Source organism: Eumetopias jubatus, unplaced genomic scaffold (genome assembly GCF_037043125.1).
Source record: "Eumetopias jubatus isolate StellerSeaLion01/CBP00866 unplaced genomic scaffold, mEumJub1_p1.0 scaffold_4, whole genome shotgun sequence".
NCBI lineage: Eukaryota > Metazoa > Chordata > Mammalia > Carnivora > Otariidae > Eumetopias > Eumetopias jubatus.
In genome coordinates this window covers 63277257-63297734 of record NW_028274810.1, presented here as the reverse complement: position 1 = coordinate 63297734, position 20478 = coordinate 63277257, and the positions used below count along the sequence as shown (strand labels likewise).

Sequence of the window (20478 nt, the reverse complement as noted above, 5' to 3'; positions counted from 1 at the left end):
CCTCACTCTCCTAGCACTACAGTTTTATTTAGCCAAGAGCAATTAGGCTTTAACCATGGAAGCTCATTAGCAGCCTTCAGAGCGGCTGGCTTAAGAGGAGTGGACATCATCCCTGCACCAAAGTGGTATTTGAACAGGGGGACCCTGAAGATGCCACCCCGTTTTGCTGGCCCACATGCACCCCCCCCCCCACGACATGCAAAGGGCTAAATGGCCTAGTATAAGGGCAGCTGCCACTTACCCTGCTGAGCGCCACTGTTGTTCCTGTTGCACCGAGGGAGCGCAGGAAGCGTGAGGAAGCATATCACACAAGGTCAGATAGCTATCAAGTGGCCTAGGCAGACTGACTCCACAGTGTCTAGTGTGGGTCACTATGATGTAAGTCATTAAGTGCAGCATTTTGAGTTTTTTCAAGTTTTAAGTTTGCAATAACATAAAAAGTTTACCATTTTCCACATCATAAAACTTTTCCTAACTCTAAAACAAAACCTTACATGCCCTTGGATGCACAGTAATCCATTCTAAAAAGCATCCTGGCATCTTGGTGTAGAAATGGATGGTGGGAACTCTGTGAAGTTCCCTGGCACTCAAATAGTTAAGCAAACGACAATTTCAACAGATTTCTGCAAAATGTCTTTATTGATAGCCCAGCAGGTGTTGCTTCCATTAAAACACAGAATATTAATGGAGCCCTTGATTTACATTCTAGGCTTGATTTACACAATGGTTTTGTTATGCACCAGCTTTTGTCCCCAAGTATTAATTCTGCTAAATATTTCCCAGCCAGTTGCTTCTAGATCTCCCCAAGGAATGAGCAATGATAATACATCCTATGTCTGTTACTTTGCCAGCATCCCCATTTCATCAATTTATAGCAAGAGGTAACACTGGCAAATTCAGACAGGAGAGAGTAAGGTACATGGTCTGAGTATCTGTCTTTCCTCTACGGCGATGGAGCCATTCCATGGGTGTCACTTAATTCTTGCTCGTGGCGCTCCCCCCAGGAAGGTTATAAAACATCACATCAAGAAAACTAGATCCAGCTCTTGAGCTACGTTACCGGCAGATCCTAAGTCGTCTGGTGTGAAGGAAGTGTTTCCTGACAGCACAGGGTTAAGTATTTCACGTAAGCGAGCTTAGGCAACCCCCTGGGAGGTGCACTGCCATGAGCACATCTTACAGATGAAGAAGCTGAGACGCATAAAGGGCAAGTAATTTGTCTAAGGTCACACCCCTGGTAAGTGGCGGATCTAGGATTATGTCTCTTCCAGGTTCTGGTCTTTCCACCAGAGCATACTGACCCTGGCTTCTTAGAAGACACGCTGGCTTAGTAATCAGGACACCTGGGTTTCCGTTCAGCTTGCCTTTGGGCCAGTCACTGTACTCCCTGTATTTGTCTCCCTTGGAAAATAAAGAACAGCACCTGTTTCACACCTACAAGGCTTTTGTAGTTCAGAGGCTGATCTAGCCAGACTTCTCTTGAAGCAATAAGATGGACCAGAGGTAGCCTGATTTAGGGGACACAGCTCTTGGCCTGCAATCAGGTGTTCTGCCAGTCAGATGGTGTGTGGCAGGTTAATTCCCACCCCAGGCTTGCTTCCCATCTGTGAAAGGAGGGATGGACAGGTGGGCCCCAAGTCCTCCTGTTCTAAACTTCCATGATTCTGTATCGTCCTCAAACTTTTCTGTAACTCGAACATTTATGAAGAGTTTAAAGTTAATTGGTTCTCTATTCCTGAAACCTGGTTTTAAAAAAGTGCTTACATTAGGCTAGCCCTCCAGCTTCCATAGATCAGCTTATGGAGCACAAATTTAAAATTAAAAAAAGGTGAGTGGGAGGTACAGGCTTCCAGTTATGGAAGGAATAGGACACAGAGATAAAAGGCACAGCACAGAGAATACAGTCAACGGCATTGTAATAGTGTATGGTGACAGATGGTGGCTACACTTGTGGTGGGCAGAGTGTCAAGTACAGTTACTGAATCACCATATTGTACACCTGAAATGAATGTAACCCTGTGTGTCAACTATACTTCAGTAAGAATTAAATTTTTTAAAATATTAAGACAATTTGCACAAATTCTACGTGCTCATCTATCTGGGGCTAACTCGATTAGATAGACATAAATAATTCAGTTTTGTTTACTGAAATTACTTTTGTCTAGGCAGAGGCCATGCAGTTGTAATGGGAATGGCGTAGGTGTTGGTCAATACTCGGATTCTAGTTCTGATACTGTGCATCCTCAAGTTGCTGAATGGAGCTTCAGGTTCCTCATCCGTAAAAGAAGAACAGCACCCACCTTGCACAGTTTAAGGTATGAAAATGATATATAAAAGTGCCTCACAGCACAGTGGTATGTGGCAGTCCCTCAACAAATAAATGAGCAGACCATTAAAAGCAGAGAGTGTACATCATCTGATAATGTACAGAGCAAATTACTCAAAAGAAACACTCAGCTACAAAGCCGCTCAGGGACGGCCACTGCCCGGAAGTACGCTGGGAACCATGAATCAACTCGGCACATTAGAATCATCTACGGAGCTTTAAAATGCATGATGCCCAGGCCACACCCCAGACCCTAGCCAGAACTGGGTGGGACCAAAGTGCAGCCAAGGGGAAGGTCCCCCGACTTACAATCCAGCCTTTCTAGGTTTGCTCTCAGAATGAGCATCTCCTGGCCCAAATGCTGGGCCCAGGGCGCCAGCGGTCGGCCTGGGGGCCATCAGGGCTTGCCACGTACATTAACTAGGAAACCTGATGGTGTGTGTTTGGGCAGTAACAGCAGAAGCAGTAACATGCTGCTGGGAAGCTGTTTGGCAGGTGGGACAACTGGCTAAGACAAGAAGTGCAGTATGCTGGGGTGGCTCAAGCCTGATCCTGGTTTCCCACAGAATTCAGGCAGACACCTTGATACGTGCGCCCGGCGTGGCTCTAGGACCCAGCTCTGCTCCCAGGACAAGCTCACCGTGACACCTGAAGCCTGCTATCCCTCCCATCTGGGGGAAGAAATGGTTTCAAACATACTCCCAGCCACCAAAGGTAGGGTTTTTTTGTTCGAGTAGAGTGTAGACATAGTAGAAAAAGAAAGGACAGAACAGTCTCAGGTAGGAAGCCGCTCACAGTGAAAATGGCAGGCCTTACCACCGTTCATTAACAGGCAAAGCTTGTCCCAGTAGCCTGACTTTATTCAATCAACAGAACAGGATCTCTGCGCTAAGCCACCTCAATAGAGCCACATCTCTGGGGGTGGTTTTTTGGGCGATTAGCTAATTCTATCAACTTTCTATGTAGCTTAGACTATGGAGGATCAGAGGAACCAGATCTGCCTGTCATGAACCTCCTGTGGAACCCACCGGTGACAGCTGTAAGGACTTTACAGATCTAGTTCCATTTTCTCATGTCATAGATGGGGAATTTGAGGCCCCAGCAGGAGAAGGGACTTGTCCAAGTGGAGCAGGGCTGGTGGGCCTGCTCTTCAGACCAAAATGCAGCAAGGGGCCAGGGGTCAGAGTGCTGGAGCTGGGAGGGCCTTGGCCACCAGCCACTCCCACCCTCTGCATGGGAAACTCAAGAGAAGGGAAGTGACTCACCCGAGGGCCAAGAGGAGCAGCTCTTTCTTGCCCCCCTGCCTCCTCACAGAAGCCTCCACACTGGAATGGAAGAGGAATGGTATGTGGCAGCAAGGTCAGCCCAGAGAATGGAATCACCGACTTGAAATACAAAGAGTCTAAACAAAGGATTGGATAAAAGTCAGTTTCCCTAACACACTCCCGCGTTCCATGAGCTGCCTTGTTTCTGGAGAGACCGGCCCTGGAAGGGAGTGTAGGAAAAGGCAGCATTAGAATGAACACCAAGGCTGCAGGATGGGGTGGGAGTGGCTCGGGGCTTTCAGACAACCCGCACTTGGCTCAGAAATTCCGTGACTCCCTCTCTGGTGAGGAAGACCACCTCACCGGTGTTCTGGCTCCAAACTTCAAAATGTGCCGGGTCCTCCAGGGCCCTCTTGCCCGCGATGATCACAAAGGGGTAGCCAAACTTGTTGGCGTCTTTTAGTCTGTTTCCAATGGTCCGATGGGTCCTGTCGTCAAGCAGGACCTCCCCGCGGAGCTGCGGCAGGGCCTCCGTGATGAGGTCATACAGGTGGTCCATGAGCTCGGCGGCCACCTCCTCCTTACTGCCCTTCTTCGGGGGGATGAGGCACACCTGGTAAGGCGCCAGGAGGCCGGGCCAGCGAAGGCAGTCCTCCGTGGACAGCACCTCAATGGCAGCGGCCAGTATCCGCGTCACGCCCAGGCCGTAGCAGCCCATCTCGGCCAGGCACGGCTTGCCCTGGGCATCAGTGAACTGGGCATTGAAAATGGAGGAGTACTTGGTGCCCAGGTAAAACGTGTGCCCCACCTCGATGCCTCTGGCCTCAGTTAGTGGGCCCCGGCAGGACGGGCAGTCAGTCTGCAGCCAGCGCAGTGTCTCCGTGTTGGCCGAGAAGCCGCAGCCAGAACAGACGGCAAACCGGTCCTCCCCGATGTCGGCCGGCAGCTGGAACTCGTGAGACGCAGTGCCCCCGATGCTGCCCACGTCCGCCTGGACCCTGATGCACCGCAGCCCCAGCCTGCGGAACAGGCTGCCGTAGGCCTCGCACACCAGGCCGTAGGTGTGCCGGGCAGCCTCTGGGGAGGAGTCGAAGCTGTACATGTCCTTCATGTAAAACTCCCGGCCGCGGAGAAGACCGAAGCGGGGCCTGGGCTCATCCCGAAACTTCCTTGTCACCTGGTACAGCAGCAACGGGAGCTGCTTGTAGGACACTGTCTTCTGGGAGGCGACCAGGGCTGTGACGGCTTCCTCGTGAGTGGGTCCCAAGCAGTATTCCTTGCCGTGTCTGTCTCTAAGTCTTAGCAGCTCCTTGCCCATGAGGTCCCACCGGTTGGTGGCTCGCCAGAGCTCCCCTGGACTGAGGCTGGGCATGTTGACCTTCTGCCCCCCGATGGCCCGCATCTCCTGGTCTATCACCCGCTCGAGCTTCTCCATGGCTCGCACAGTGTAAGGCAGGAGGTGGTAACAGCCGGGGCTTGCTGGGTGGATCAGGCCCACCTGCAGCATCAGCCTCTGGCTCTTACAGGTCAGGTCGCCAGATGTGCCCTCGAGAGAGAGCACCTGGTCTTCCCGAAGGTTCTGGGGCTGGAACATGCGAGAGAGCACCAAGCGCTTCCCTCTCTCAGGGTCACAGTGGTAAAACCTGTGAGGACTGGACCCAGAGAGCTGGTGGCTGCAGATGGCCAGGACGGACAGTGCTCTGCATCTTGACAGCAGGCCTTTCATGACACCCAGCCCAGAGAAGCACTTGTGCCTGGAGAGAGATGAGCCGAGCAGAGATAAGCGTTAACGGTGTCCTGACATGGGGACGCAGCCAGCTCAGTCTGGTCTCCAACACACACTTCTAAGACAGCCACCGACTTTCAAGATGCAAACCCTTTCATTTCTAATTTTCTAGCAGATTCAAGTCCTACCTTTTGTTTAAAAAAAAAAAATCAATATTTTCCCATTAATAAAATTTTAACAGCATACTGTGGAGAGACACCACTGCATGGGATCGCACAGGCTCTGGACTCGGGCAGCCTGGATTCCTTGGAGTGCTTCTTGCTGACTGCACCCTGTGTAGCTCAGGACGCGTGACTTAACCCCTCTGTGCTCAGTTTCTTCATCTGCTAAATGGTAATACAACAGGACCTACCTTGTAGGTTTACTGTGGGGATTTAGAAGAGTTATAAAAAGTTAATAGAACAGATCTGGCACATTCTATGAGTACAATCAATGTTTGCTATTGTTACTACAGAAAACTGGGAAAATCAGAAACAAATTGCTGCTGGCCTCATCAACAGCCCTTTCCCTGTTCCAACTGTGCCATGTTCACTCTAAAACATACTGTGCCCCTTGCATACCTACTTATCCTCCGGGCCTCGGGATCACCATCCTGTCCTCTAGGATGCCTTCCTTGTCCCCCGCCCCCACCCAGAAGGCCAGCTTCTCCCACAGCAGCCCCTACTGATCACCGATCACTCTCAGAGTGACTGCTCAGGTTAGCTGCCTGTCTTCCCCCCAGGCACGCAGCTCTGTGCGGCCAAGGACCATATCTAACTTGCTTGCCACTCAGCACGGAGCAGGGCTTTACTAGACACTGTCTACTGAATGAGCACATGTGTTTCTCTATGATTTTACAAAAATTCACATTCCTGATGGCAGTACAACATTCCATTAAGCATATCAGAAATGATTCTCCTACTACAGAGAGTTGTCATTTTCTGTTATATACAATCTACAATGAACAGAAGGCTTTTGTTTGTTTGTGGTACATTTGGGAGAGATTTCAGGAATGGAATTACTGAGTCAACACATACGAACTCTTTTAAGGTTCCTGATTTATATTGCCAAGTTCAGTGAGCGCCTCTACCTCTCAGCATCTCCCATGAAGCAGAGCTGCCCTGCAGTATGCTGAAAATGGGTTGCTGCCTCCTCTCAGTTCTGGAGCCTGGAACCCTTGGGCGGCCCCCTCCAGCTCTCAAGTCCTCCAGCTGGTCCCCTACCACCTCAGGAAGCTTCATCCATTTCCCCTGTGCACAGTACAAATATTACCATCCCCTACATGGCCTGTGGCCTGAGACAGGTTGGAGCACACTACCACAGAGCCGTAATGGGACTGAGTGGAAAAGTGTGGGCCCCGGAGGTAAGTACACATGGTTCACATCTGGCTCGGTCACTTACTTCAGGTCCCACCTCAGGCCAGGGGCTCACACCAGAAACTCCTTCCTCCTTGACTCTCCTAAAGCAGACGAGTCTGTCTCTGACCTTCCTCTCAAGTCCACCCCCTCCTTCCTGGCTCTTACTGCCTCTATTCTGGGTTAGCACTTCAAAAACGCTTGGTCCATTACAGTAGCCCAGTGGTTGTGAAACTTAAGTGAGCATCAGAATCACCTGGATGGCTTCTTAAAACACTGACTGTGGGGACTCAGCGCCAGAGTTTGATTCACTAGGCCTGGGGAGTGGGCAGAGAAACTGTAGTTCTAACAAGTTTCCAGGTGATGCTGATACTGTTGGTCTAGGGACCACACTGGGAGAAGCACTCCACGTGGGCAGTAACTGGGTCTTATTCCAAGTTGCATCTGTAGCATTCCGCACGGGGCCTGCCCACAGTGGACACTCAATAAATGTCCATCAATGACTGAACTGAATGACTCTTGAACCCTGTCTGTCCCATCTCCAGATTACAGCTAAAAAGACAGTTGATCCAATCACTCCCCTGCTTATAACCCAGGAATGGCTCCCCATCCTAATTTTCTTGGGATGGTTCTTCCATAGGAAGCCTCTTCATATTTTGATCCTAACACACCTCTTCCAGCTTTTTATCCTACACCACTCCCCTAACATGCCCCAAACTGCTCATCATTCCTGGAAGAGGCCAGCTGCACCCCATCAACTGCAACATTCAAGGCTCCTTATTTCAAGAAGCTTCTCCAACCGCTCCAAACAGAGATAATTACACTTTCTTCTCTGTGCCTCCACTGCACACACCTCTTTAGTTTACGGTTCTGGAATAATTTTCAAAAATATTTCTGAGAAACTGCTGTGCCAGGCACTGGGAGTGAGCAAAGCTTCATGTCCTATTCCTCCATTAAACGAGTAGTTCCTGATGTTTTTTCTACATTGTCAGATTTCAGGGCCTAGCACAATGCCTAATATTTAGGCTATTAATAATGTTTGCTGATCAGATACACTAGTGAATGAAAAGCAAAGTGAAGGGGTGCAATGCGACAATTATCTGGATAGTTTAAATAAAAGACGTGAGCCCTCTGCCCTCACCCCCAACGTGTCCCTGTTCTCAGACCCCTCAGCTTACACAGAAGGGAGAATATTTACTATCATCCCAAATTCTCAAGGTTATCTACAGACAATACCTCAAAAACAGTATAGGAAGTAACGTGTCCTGCCCCTCAGACTCTGGCAAAGAGCCTCTGAGTCGTTCAGTCACTCCACAAATTTTTACAGAGCGGCTACTCAGGTCCTTGGGGCACAGGCCTCTTCTAAGACTAACTCACGATGGCCCTGCAATCCAATCACGCAAGCTGTGCGTAAAGCGCTTCCAACAGCGCCTGGTATATAGTAAGCGCTACAGTGTTTGCCATCATTATGCCAACTCACAGACGAGGTAAACTCAGGGATGTGCGGTCACCGGACCAGCGACACTGCAGATGAGCACAGGGCACACCTGGAATGCTAGGTCCTCGCCTCCAATTTCCACGGTTTCCATCTCGGACCGTGCTGCACCAAACAGCAATGGAACTCCAGAGCTAGTTCTACGAACCGGCTCGGCCTTCACTGACTGCGCGACCCTCGCCAAGTGACTTCAGTCTCCAGGCCTGTCTCCCCATACGTAAAATGGGAAGGTTGGCCGGGCCACCAGACGCTCCCAGAGGGTCTCTCCAGGGCGGGCACTTCCGGGAACACCACCGTGACACTCACAAGACCCGAGGTCCACGGGGAGGAAGGTCGGCCCTCATGCTACAACAGACGAAACACGTTATCCCAGAGTTCAGGTGACTGCGACCCCGCCCCAAACCAAGGACGGGACGCACGCGTCAACACAGCCACCAAGGTCCTAGGTCTCCGCGCGTAAACCCGACACCGAGCCCGAGCCGTCACTTCCCCCACCGCCCCCCACACTCACCGACTGAAAGGCCAGTCAACGCCGCCCGCGCGTCCGCCACGCCGTCCCAACGCGCCTGCGCCAGGGGCCCGCCCCAAGCCCCGCCTCCTGACTTTCTTGCCAATCACAAAGCCGCTCTCACGGAGACTGGTCCCCACCCCACCACTCTAGACTCCTGTGAGAGGTTTTCCGGAAGTTTAGCGAAGGAGAAAGAGCCCGGCTCTACTCCACGACCATAGATTGGCTTGGACAGCGAAGAGTAAATTACTGTTCCGGAAGTGCCCTCTAGGATTTAGGGAGGTGTAACTCTATGATAAAAGCCTGGGGTTCCCTCCCTCTGCCAGGGGCCTCCCCACTCTCGAAATGGAAAGGCTGGCAGCGGTGTAACCAAGGCAACAGTGGGCCTTTCCGTTTGGAATCTACCCTAGGATTTTACAGGCTTTCAATTTAAACACATTAACAATTTTTAAACAGAAAAAAATACCTTCATTACAAAGTCCAAGACAGTGTTTAAGACACTAAATCAAATTTTAATTCACAAAATATTTTTTTGAGCAGCTATCATGCACCAACCACTTGGAGAAACTGGGAATAGTGAACAAAACAAAATTCCCTGCATTCAAGGTGGCTTACATTCTAGTGAAAAGAGTCAATAAAATCAATACAGTGAAATTTGGAAGGGGAGCACGAACTCAGTAACCAAAGGTAGTAGTATTTTTATGCAATTAATTAAAATTATTGTAAAAAAATCCATGGTAAACAAAATACCAAACTTTTAAATAAAGACAGGATCCATCAGTATCCATCCATAGAGAAAAAAAATAACTATGAAAAAGGAATGGGTTGGAGGTAGAGTGGTTGCAATTCAGGATGATCAGGGAAAGCCTCATCTAGAAAGTGACGTTTTGGCAAAGACCTGCAGGAGAGAGCCTTGTAGCTATCTGGGGGAAGAATGTTCTAGATACAGGGAACAAGCACACATGTCCTGAAGAGGGAGCTGCATATCATGTAACTCCAGCTAACTAAAACAGCTATAGTCTATTGAGTGCCTAAAATGTGCCAGAAGCAGTGCAAGACACTGGCTCCAAGAAGCTCTCAGACCCCAAGATCTGCCAGGAGCAACATCATATATTCAGTGTAATAGGGGCCAAGGAAAGTCCTGTGGGAGTGTAGGGAAGGAGGAATTCACTGAGGAGGTGATCCTTGAGCTGAGCCTGAAGGATGAGTTGAGTTTCCCAGGCCAAGGATGGTGGTGGGAGTGGAGTGGAATGGCCAGGCTGAGGGACCAGGACACTCAGGCAGGGAATTAGGAAATGAGCTGGTATGAAGGAATCATGGGGTGTCAGAGGGTTTACTGCTCCTACCACAGTGCTTGCCACACAGGCCAAAACAGGGCTTCTCAACCTGAGCTGCACTGAACTCACCCTGTGCCCCGGTCCCCCTGCCCAGAGATGCTAGGTATCAGTCTGGGGTGGGACTTAGCATCAGGAGTCCCCCAGATGATCTAATGTGCAATCTGGGCTAGTTCTGCTGGTCTACAGGAAAGGCACTGGACAGCCTGGTGGGGCATTGGGTTGCAGGGGGCAGTGTCGATGGGTGTCATCACCTTGGTCCTACAGTGGAAGAAAATACCGCTTGGGTGAACCCCACGACTGGCATCTGTCCTCCAGCGAGGAGGCCAGGCAGAGCTGGGCTGGACTTGAGCTCTTTTGCTCTAAGAATGTCACTGGGCCTCTGCAGCTCAGCACTGTGGTCCGGGCTTTCCCTAAGGAGTACAGTCCTAAAGATTTTACTGAGGCAATATTCCCCACACCTCCTCTCTGGGGGCAGGAGGTGAATAATCTTCAGTATCAGGATCCACAGTAACCTTATATTTCTCCCTGCTCCCATGCATGTTATTACATCCCTTCCAATCCTGGAAACACCAGGCATCCGTCCTCTGCACCCTGAGGTGTTAATTATTTCTCAATTAGCAGTTCCCAGGCTGTAGAGCATAGTGGTGTGGAGAGGCCTAATGACTTGCCATGTTTATACACCCCCACATCTTCAGAGCACTTTACTAATGGTAACTAATTAATGCTTACGACCCCCTTGGGAGGCAGGCGAGCACTGCTGCATTTTACTGTGAGTTTGCAGGAGGTTTTGCAGTCTGGAGCCAGCCATGGTCAGAGTAAATCTGCTCCCCATTGAGAAAGTCCAGGGGTGGTGGAGACCCAGAATCTAGCCCTATTGCTGCAGCAATTTCTGGTGTGACATTTCAGTCAATTACTTGATCAGTTATTTATCGGGTTTTTTATTTACAAAGTTCATTCATGATTAGAACCCTACAAGTTCCATAAAACAGAGAAAAGAAACCCACAGAAAGAATTCATTCATTCAGTGTCATTAAAAAAAAAAAACAACAACGCTAAAGCAAAATGACCCCACACCTACCCTGGTGCCTCACAGCCTTGGGGACAGACTATGCACTTAGCAGTTTGCTTGCACTGGCCATTGGTCGTCAGACTGGGAGCTCCTTGGGGGTAGGCCCAGGTTTTGCTCTTTTCTGTATCCTTAACCTTGACCAGAGGGCCTGACCCGGTTGGCGATTAGCAAAGCGTTCTGCTACTTGATTGTTGTTTTAATATATCAATGAGTGAATGAATAGATAGTTTGTCTCTTCCTCAGGTTGGACCCCTTCCAAGGACACACTGAGTCATTTCCTCATCCAGAGCCCATGGCCTGGCACAGAGGGGCTCTGAGTATGTGTTGAATGAACAAGTGAAGTCAGAGTTCATGGTGAGCTTCCTAACCTCAAGCTGCTCATAATCTCCTGGAGAGTCTGCCTCTCAAAGTGATGGTCCCAGGATCCTGTGGCAAGAAGTTATGAAGAGGAGAGCAAGAGCTGTACTGCACGAAGAGGGGAGTGGGATCAGGGAGGGCTTCTTGGAGGAGGGGACATGGAGATGGACCTTAAAGGATAACCAGGAGCTTCCCAGGATGACAGGGGAGATAGAAAGACAATGTAGTCAGAGGGAAAGCAGGTGACCACTAGCTGTAAGGAAGAAGGCTGAAAGATAGTCTGGCTGGAGCACAGAGCACACTGAGGCATTGTGGAAGCACGGCTGGGAAGGCTGTGGATGCCAGTGTGCCAGGGCCTGCTGGACCAGCCTTCAAGTTTCTGTTCATCTCTGAGCTACAGTGAAGTGTTTTTCCTGAAGACTGATACTCCTCTTCCTACCAACACATACATCTATTTTGAGGCTTAGCCCAAAACAACTCCTCGGAGAAAATCCCTGGGCATTTTGCGTTCCACTCTACAGCATGTGTTCGTTATAATTTGAAAACAAGTATGATTGTCACTCCAAGAAGATGGCTGCTTCCTCCGCTGAAGACGCCGGCCAGTGCAAGAAGCCAGCCTGCAGGAGATGGGAGGGCTTTACACCAGGGAAGGACACGGGCAGCGGTGTTTCCTTGCCCGAGTGAAGTGTGAACTCAGATGGGAGGAAGGGAATGGCGAGAGAGGCGGGATGGGTGACTCCTACAATGGGCCAGGCCCGGGCAGAGGTGGGAGAGGAGGGTACAGACTCCAGGGCCCTGGGACAGGCCACCGGATGGACTCCTGAGCCCACCCCTGCCCCGTTAGCCCAGCCCGGCCCACATAGACTGGACTGGAGGGGGAGGGCAGCCTTGACTTGGAATCCTGCCGGCCACTTCCAGTGATGTGACTTGGGGTCTCCTGCTTCCTCGGTTCTTCACTAGTAACACAGGAATCATGAGTCACACATAGGGCCATTGTGAAGGTTCAATGAGAGATGTAAAGGAAAGCATCTGGCTCATCCTTCAATCCATTCCAACTCGGGCAACACCATGGCTCCTCTCACCTACCATAAAGAGAGAACCATCATTCTGCTGCTGCCCATTTCCTTCAGACTCCCTCCTCCTGCCACCGCCACATGACACCGATCTCTTTTGTCTTCAGCAGCCTCTTCTCCTTGGGCCCAGAACGTATCACTTCTTTACTTGTTTTGTGCCTAAGTCTAGGGTCATTAGAGACCAGAAGGAGGCTGGGAAGGCAGCCCCCCAACTTTTAAAAAAGATTTTATTTATTTTGAAAGAGAGAGAGTGTGCAAGCAAGTGGGGTGGGGGGGCAGAAGGAGAGGGAGAGAGGAAATTTCAAGCAGATTCCTCACTGAGTATGGAGCCTGACTCAGGCTCGATCTCATGACCCTGAGATCATGACCTGAGCCGAAATCAAGAGTCGGACGCTTAACCGACTGAACCACCCAGTTGCCCCAGTAGGCCCCTTTTTTATCCAGAATCCTCAGAATTGAAGAGTGTGACTGCCAATCATCATCATCATCATCATTATCATTCACATTTATACAGTATTCGCTGTGAGCCAGGGGCAATATTAAACACTTTACATCATATCTGATTAAATCCTTAAAATAGTCCTGTGAGGTATAAGTATCACTGTTATGTCCATTTTACAGATGAGGCAACCAAGGCTTGGAAAGTTTGGTTAGCTTGTCCACGGTCAACACAACTAGTAAAAGGGGGAGAAAGGATCATCTCCAGGTCTGTTTGGTGCAAAGCCTGATCTCCACACTCACGGCCTCCAATATCAACTTATTTGTATCGACATGTCTTGACCCATAACCAAATTTGCAGGAGCGATCAGCCAAACAGGTCACTTCTGTTCGGCTGGGTCCCCTCTGGACGCCCACTCTTCAGGGCCTGGCTCAAGGGCATCCTGTTAGGGACGCTTCCTTGAAGCCCACACTGGCGGGGACTCTCCCTCTCTTGAGACCCCTCAAAATTGTGTCTGTTCCCTCTCTGAGTTTACAGCTGAGTGTGCACATGCAGTGGGGCAAACAGACCTGAATGCCAATCCCCACTTTGCCACTCACTTACCATGTGCCTGTGGGGGATACTCAACTTCCCCGAGGCTCACATGCTGCAGCCTTAAATAGCAGTGACAACTTTCCCTTGGAGTTTGATGAAGATATAAAGGGCTCAGCACAGTGCCTGGTGCAGAGTCAGGGTTCAGGAGTGTTTGCTATTATTATTCTTATTATTGATGATGAAGGTACCCTGGCTGGCACAGTGCCGGGCACACACTGGGTCAGGAGCACATACATACAAAAAATTCATCTCTCTCCCCACATCTGACTAGCCTGCCAGCTCCTAGAAGGGAGGACACATGTCATGTCCATTTCTAGCCCTGCCACAGTAAATCCGCTTACTCTGTTAAAAGGTTTTGCTCTTTTCTGCACATAGTAAATCTCAATACCTATTTGCCAAATTAATGTCTTTCTAAATAATTCCCTCAATTCATAGGAATGCCGTGTTAAAAATGCAACAAAACAAAATCCTAGCGATAGTTAATCTGTCATGCGGTAAGTCCTTTTTGAGCACCTGCTTGGGGTGAGCTCCGCAGAGCACCGGGCACAGCCTCAAGACTGGGGCACAGTGTAGGTGCCCCAGGACAGAGCAAATGATCACACGTCTGTGAGTATGGCTGTGATTCCAGCAGGCTGTCTGGTCACTCTCATCTGGGAGGTTGAGGGAATGGAGTTCCTTCCAACAGGCCCAGGAAGGCCCTCGCCCTTTCTCTTTGGTGCACTGTTTGAGTTAGGTGTGAGTGGGATGAGGTGGAGTTTGTGCCTTCTGAAGCCGGTTGCTCAGAGAGAGGGAGACAGCATCTGGATCCAAACACGCCTGGGTTTGCTTTCCATTTTCGGAACTTACGGGCTGTGTGACCTGGGTCAAAGGACTTGACCTTTCTGGTCTTTGGCTATAATACAATGGGGTCAGTAAACTCCTTGAAATGTTGTGAAGAGCAAGCAAACAACATTACAAAACAACTTTGTAAACTGAAAGTTCCATATGAACACTAGTAACAGAAATATATTCAGGGATACCTGGGTGGCTCAGTCCGAGTGTCGGCCTTTGGCTCAAGTTGTGGTCCCAGGGTCCTGGGATCGAGCCCCGAGCCCCATGTCGGGCTCCCTGCTCAGTGGGGAGCCTGCTTCTCCCTCTACCTTCCCCCCACCCCAACTCCCCGCTCATGCTCTCCCTCTCTCTCAAATGAATATTTTTTTTTAAAAGATTTTCTTTATTTATTTGACAGAGACAGACACAGCGAGAGAGGGAACACAAGCAGGGGGAGTGGGAGAGGGAGAAGCAGGTTTCCCGCGGAGCAGGGATCCTGACGTGGGGCTCAGTCCCAGGACCCTGGGATCATGACCTGAGCTGAATGAAGGCAGACGCTTAACGACTGAGCCACCCAGGTGCCCCTCAAATAAATAAAATCTTAAAAAAATATTTATTCAGATCATTCTTTTGTAAGATTAAATGTGTAATGAGATGATGAATTTTAGGTAATTAAATGAGATTATGTATGTGAAGCGAGGGAAGGGCGTCTGGTACATAGCACTCAGTGTAGGATTAACTATTGTTAATACTTCAGTACAGCCCTCACATCTGACTGTCCACCAGCCAGCAGCTCTTTCCCCCCACGGCCACATGGCTCCCTTCTTCCCCTCCTCCAGATCTTTGCTCCATTGTCATCCTCACAGCCAGGACTTCCCAACACCCTAATTTTCACTGCAATCCCCACCCCTGCCCCCATTACTCCCGATCCTCTCTTTCTCCCTGCTTTTTCTCCTTCCCAGCATTGGTTACCATTTAACATAGTAAATGTCTTAGTTTTTTTGTTTATTTGCCTAGACCAATGGGCACTAAACTTTTTCTGTAAAGGCCCAGAGAGTAAATATTTTATGCTTTGCAGGCCATATGGTCACTGTCACAACTACTCAACTCTGTTGTTATAACATGAAAGCAGCCATAGAGACTTGGGAACAAATGAGCATGGCCGTGTTCCAATAAAACTTTATTTAAAAAAAAAACAGGTGGCGGACTGAATCTGGCCTCTGGGCCATAGTTTGCCAACCTCTGGCCTAGATAATTGCCTGGTATATTGCAAATGCTTAATAAATATTTGTTGAATGAATTAATTAGTGAATAAATGAATAGAAGAGCACAAAACATCTGGTACAGTGACGGGTACACATCTGGTACTCAATAAATGCACATTCCTTCCTATTTCATACTTAATAAATACAACAAGATGGGCCATAATGTACTGCATTAGAGGTGTGAAGAAAGTGCCCTGGGAATATTGCAGTGGTAGAGGGAGGGCTTTGAAGTTGTCTAAAGCTGGACTCCTCCAGAAGCCGACCTCGAGTCAAGGATGCTGGGGCAAGTAGTATATTTGAGAGGTGATCCCAGGAAGCACTGGAAGAGGGGTGGGGAAGTGAGAGCAGAAAACGCTGGAAGTGAATACAGGGTGTGGTAACGGACTAGCAATTTCCTGCTGTGGGCAATGGGGCATTAATGCCAACAGGACCACAGGGAGACTGTGAAACATGCTTCAGATTTATCCTGTTCCCCCACCCCACCCCTGCTTATGAGGCTGGGGGATTTATCTTCCAGTTTCCACTCCCCATTGGCTGAAGGTTGCTCCCAGAGGCATCAAGTACCCAGTGCTTCCGGTCAGGTGGAGAGTGGCAGGTGCATGCAGTAGGATGATCTTAGCGGGTGCCTGGTGGCTGAGGGGAGAAGGGAACATGGGCGGGCACTGAGGTGATATTTGAGCTGGCCTTGCAAGATAAATACACCCCATCTTGTTTAGGATACTGTTTTCAGGTCTTTGGTGCCATGGCTAAGCCTAATCCTAACGGGGACACTTGGTAATAGCTGTTCCAGCAGACAGAGAGTGTCTTCTGTCCCTTGCACCCAGAGGAAAACTCTGTGGGAAGGACTGATTGGCCCAACTTGGGTCCTTAGGTCCTTAGGTCCTTAGGGGGAGGGCGGGATATTATGATTGGCAGCCCTCTGCCACCACTCAGAGTGGGGAAGGACACATTAGAAGCCCAGGAAGAAGAGGCGTGGTGTCCCCAGCAGGGCAGGGTGTTGGGCAGATGAAATAATAGATCTCCACCACAGTAGGGCTGTTTTCGTTTTTTCTTTTACTTTGTGGATGACAAATAAAGCTCACAGAGGAGCTGCAGTTTAATGAAACCATTTACACACCAAAATAGAACAAACCCCATCACAGAGCTATTGACTGTTTTTGGAAACATAAACATGAAAAATGCGTTGATTTTCTGAAGTGTTCAGTTTATAGAGCAACATATGTGATAGAGGAGAGAGTAATCTAGACCCCAAATAGTTAAAGAGCCATTTGTTAGTACTCTTTAGCCTGCCTACATCCCAGGTAAGTGTGCAGGGGCCTCAGGAAAGTCATCTAACCTCCCGGAGCCTCAGTTTCCTCATCTGTAAAATGGAGACAGTGCTGAGAACACAGCTAATGGGCTTGTGGGATTAAATGGGGCAAGGTGTGTGAGCTGTGTGCTAGCATGACTGACTGGCCCATGGCAAGTTCTCAGTAAGTAGTTTCGAGGGTGAGGATGATGATGATGACTTTCTTTGACTTCCCCTCAGGAACTTCCCCTGCTCAAATTGTTCTTCTGTGGCCACCTAGAGGCCAGGTGGGGGCATTTCCACATCTCCACCGGAGTTTCTGCTCACCTCTGTCTCACCAAGAACTTCCTCTGCCTCTCCTCCTCATCGCAACAGTGGGGAGGTAGGAAAGGTGCCCTGGGTAGGCGGGACAGGGTGTGCCGGGGCAGGCTCACCCGTGTACAGCCCGGAGTGAGGAGGAGCCGGGGCAGGAAGGAGCTGGCTGTTAGGGTGCTCGCTAACTCCACTGGCAAGCCTTGCCAGTGATTTGGCCCCACGGAGCCCAGCCGGAGCAGGAGCGGGAAGGGTTTCTCCCTGGAAGCACGCCCCGCAATGCTGGGGATCTGTTTCCATCTGCTCACTTTACTGCTGAGTTGTAAAGTGCTAAATGTCATTATCCTCCCCTTCCTTAAACAAGAAAAAAAGTTAACAGCCTGAGAAAAGGAGATATTTCACTTCATTTGGCATCCAGCCACCATCATCCGCACAGGGTGTTCCCTTGGGGCCTGATTAGGGATGAGGAGGAGCCCTGTTCTGCTCAGCTTTCACCTCCCAGCACCCACTCTGTGCTCTCGGCTGGGCGCCGGCAACTGCAGGCTGGGTCAGAGCTTGGCCTGCCCATTGGCAGAGTAGCCAGAGCAAAGTGACTTGTTCAAGTTCACCTTGCTTATTAGGGTCTGTTCTTTGTGGCCCCGAAGGTGAACTTGATAGTGATAGTAGTAATGAAAAGATTTCTTTCTTTCTTTCTCTTTTCTTTTTCTTTTTCTTTCTTTCTTTTTCTTTCTCTTTCTTTTCCTTTCTTTCTTTCTTTCTTTCTTTCTTTCTTTCTTTCTTTCTTTCTTTTTCTTTCTTTCTTTCTTTCTTTCTTTCTTTCTTTCTTTCTTTCTTTCTCTTTCTCTTCTTCTTTCTTTCAAGATTTTATTTATTTATTTGAGAGAGAGAGAGGGAGGGAAAGAGAGCACAAGCAGGGAGGTGGGAAAAGGGAGAAGCAGGCTCCCCGCTGAGCAGGGAGCGGATATGGGGCTCAATCCCAGGACCCCAGGATCATGACCCAAGCCGAAGGCAGACACTTAACTGTGACACCCAGGCGCCCCTTTCTTTTTATTTATTTATTTGAGAGAGAGACAGCAACAGAGATATGGAGAGAGAGTACGAGCAGGGGAGAGGCAGAAAAAAACAGACTCCCCACTGAGCAGGGAGCCCAATGCAGGGCCCAGGGCTCCATCCCAGGACCCTGGGATCATGACCTGAGCCGAAGGCAGACAGACGCTTAACCGACTAAGCCACCCAGGTGCCCCAGAAAAGAAGATTGCAACTTAATAATGCGCCACACTCCGCAGACTTAAGATCTGCTGAAAAATGGAATGATTCCCTCAATAGGTAGTGAGTTGCCTGTCTTCTAGGGGCATGCACATGGTTTAGACACTCCTTTGAGAACACTCACTGATGAGAGGAGTTCTGATCTAGATGGAGAAGCTGGAAAAGGTGACGGCGAATGTTCTTTCCAACACTGAGATTCTAGAAACCTGTAACTGAAAAATCTTACCTGTTTTCACAATCTTTAATGTGCTTTGTTCACGCTGGCTGAGTGGGAGTTTCTAGCTGCCTGATGTTGGCTGCTAGACCCAGAGGAAGAAGTGGGCAGGCAGCATGAGGTGGGATTCGTCTTCATTACTCCGATGATGGGGTCATTAAGGCTTTTACTCTGCAATGCTCCCCTAAGGAGCTCCTGCTGCTTCGGCAATATGACAGACAGTTGTCCTCCCAGCCACCTAGCAGACAGAGGCATTCTGCGCGGCTCAAAGCTGTAATTAAATCAAGATCACCCACTCGCTAGCCTCCTCCTGGGGGGCTTCCACACCTGGCCTTAGCAGTGACTTGCTGAACAGGGGGAGCCAAGGAAGAGGGAAGTCAAGGGCCGGTGGGGGAGTGTGGGGAAAGGCCACTAACGCAGGATGAGTGTGGCTAGTATAGAGGGGGAGGGGTAGCCAGCCCTGCGGCTAAAACCTTTGATAGCTTTCCACTGGTCTCCCAAAGTCCCCAGTGTGGCCCACAAGGCCCTGCATCACCTGCTCTGCCTGATCTACACTGTGAACTCCCTGAAGGCAAGGGCCTATTTTGGTCTCCACTGTAGCCCCAGAGCTTGGCACTATGCTTGGCATTTGGCCAGTGCCTGATAAGTATTTGCTGAGTGAATGAATGGAAAGCCTGTAGTCTTCCTGGACTTACCGGAAATAAACTTGGCAGAGGAGGCAGCGCTGAAAGGGCAGAGAACACTGGCCTATGAGTCTGGAGGTGGGGTTCGAGTGTGTATCTGTCATCAGTTTGCTGCTCGACCGTGCCCAAGTCCTGCTCTCTTGCCTCGGTTTCCCAATCGCAGAATTGGGGAACTGGCAGAAGGTGGTGAGGAGGTGGAGAGAAAGCCAACGCTTTCTGGTTGAGCTCTAGGCCTCCAAGGTCTTTGGGCTACAGACCTGACCCCAACCCCAGCCCTTGTGGACCTGGTGGTGATGGAGTCACCTGTTTGGGACTGAGGTAGCACGTCACTGCTGTGAGTTTCCTCAGTTCAACAACAAACCTGAGCCTATTCTGTGTGCCAAGCTCAGTGCAGGGCCATGGGGCTGAATCAGATGTGGTTCCTGCTGTAAAGATTCCAGAGTTGAGTGGGGGCAACACTCATGTTGGGATACTTATGACCCAGGGCAAGGGGAATAAATGTAATGCAGTGGGGCGCAATGCCCTGAGAGCAATCCATGCATAAAAGAGAGTGCTTTGTGACAGTTGGAAGGATTCGACAAGATTCCCTGTTGGAGGCACCTTTGAGCCAAGCACTCAGGACAGAAATTACAGGAAAAAGAGCAGCAGAGGAATAGGATATACAAAGGCACAGAGGTAAGGCCATTTGGGCAGGGAGACTAGTACCTGGTGGGGAGGGAGCAGGGGTAAAGTGATGGGATGAGTTGGTGATCACAGGCCTAACTCTAGACCACAGATGACACATCTTCGAGGCAGGGCTTTGTCCCAGGAGGCAGCACACAACAGGGCAGGTCTGGTCCAAATCCTGGCCCTTCCCATATTTATCTGTGACCTTGTTCAGTGGCTCCACGTCCTCACCTGTAAAGTGAGGATTACAGTGCCTACTTCTCAGGGCTGGTGAGAAATTTAGTGAGCTTACATGTATGAATTGCCTTGCCCATAGGAGGCAGTCCTGGAAATGGGGTTTCCTTTCTCTTTTCGTCTTTTGGCCAGTGTGCAGATACTCCACGCTCTAGTG

At 49.8% G+C, this 20478-nt stretch overlaps 1 protein-coding gene across 3 annotated transcripts; it reads right to left on the bottom strand.

The window, feature by feature from the left end:
- Nucleotides 1–620: 620 nt before the first annotated feature.
- PARS2 (prolyl-tRNA synthetase 2, mitochondrial) lies at nucleotides 621–8763 on the bottom strand. Of its 3 annotated transcripts, none has more exons than XM_088022405.1 (3): nucleotides 8718–8763; nucleotides 3955–5345; nucleotides 621–3811 (listed from the first exon to the last, which is right to left on the bottom strand). In XM_088022405.1, exons 2-3 carry the CDS (start codon nucleotides 5315–5317, stop codon nucleotides 3729–3731), a joined length of 1446 nt encoding a protein of 481 aa, XP_087878531.1. In that variant the 5' UTR covers nucleotides 5318–5345; nucleotides 8718–8763; the 3' UTR covers nucleotides 621–3728. The 3 variants fall into 3 exon arrangements, with proteins under 3 accessions (XP_087878531.1, XP_087878530.1, XP_027962573.1); XM_088022404.1 differs by lacking the exon at nucleotides 8718–8763 and adding an exon at nucleotides 8513–8670; XM_028106772.2 differs by lacking the exon at nucleotides 8718–8763 and adding an exon at nucleotides 8513–8670 and having other exon boundaries at nucleotides 3729–5345.
- Between the last annotated feature and the right edge of the window lie 11715 nt (nucleotides 8764–20478).

What these genes read in the sequence shown, in the direction of transcription:
- PARS2 (XM_088022404.1), bottom strand. Translation starts at nt 8,550, where the DNA reads ATGAGGGCCGACCTTCCTCCCCGTGGACCTCGGGTCTT. An exon ending in CCCCGTGGACCTCGGGTCTT is followed by an intron (nt 5,346 to 8,512) that starts GTGAGTGTCACG and finishes ATCTCTCTCCAG; the next exon opens with GCACAAGTGCTTCTCTGGGC. An exon ending in AGTTTGGAGCCAGAACACCG is followed by an intron (nt 3,812 to 3,954) that starts GTGAGGTGGTCT and finishes ACTCCCTTCCAG; the next exon opens with GGCCGGTCTCTCCAGAAACA.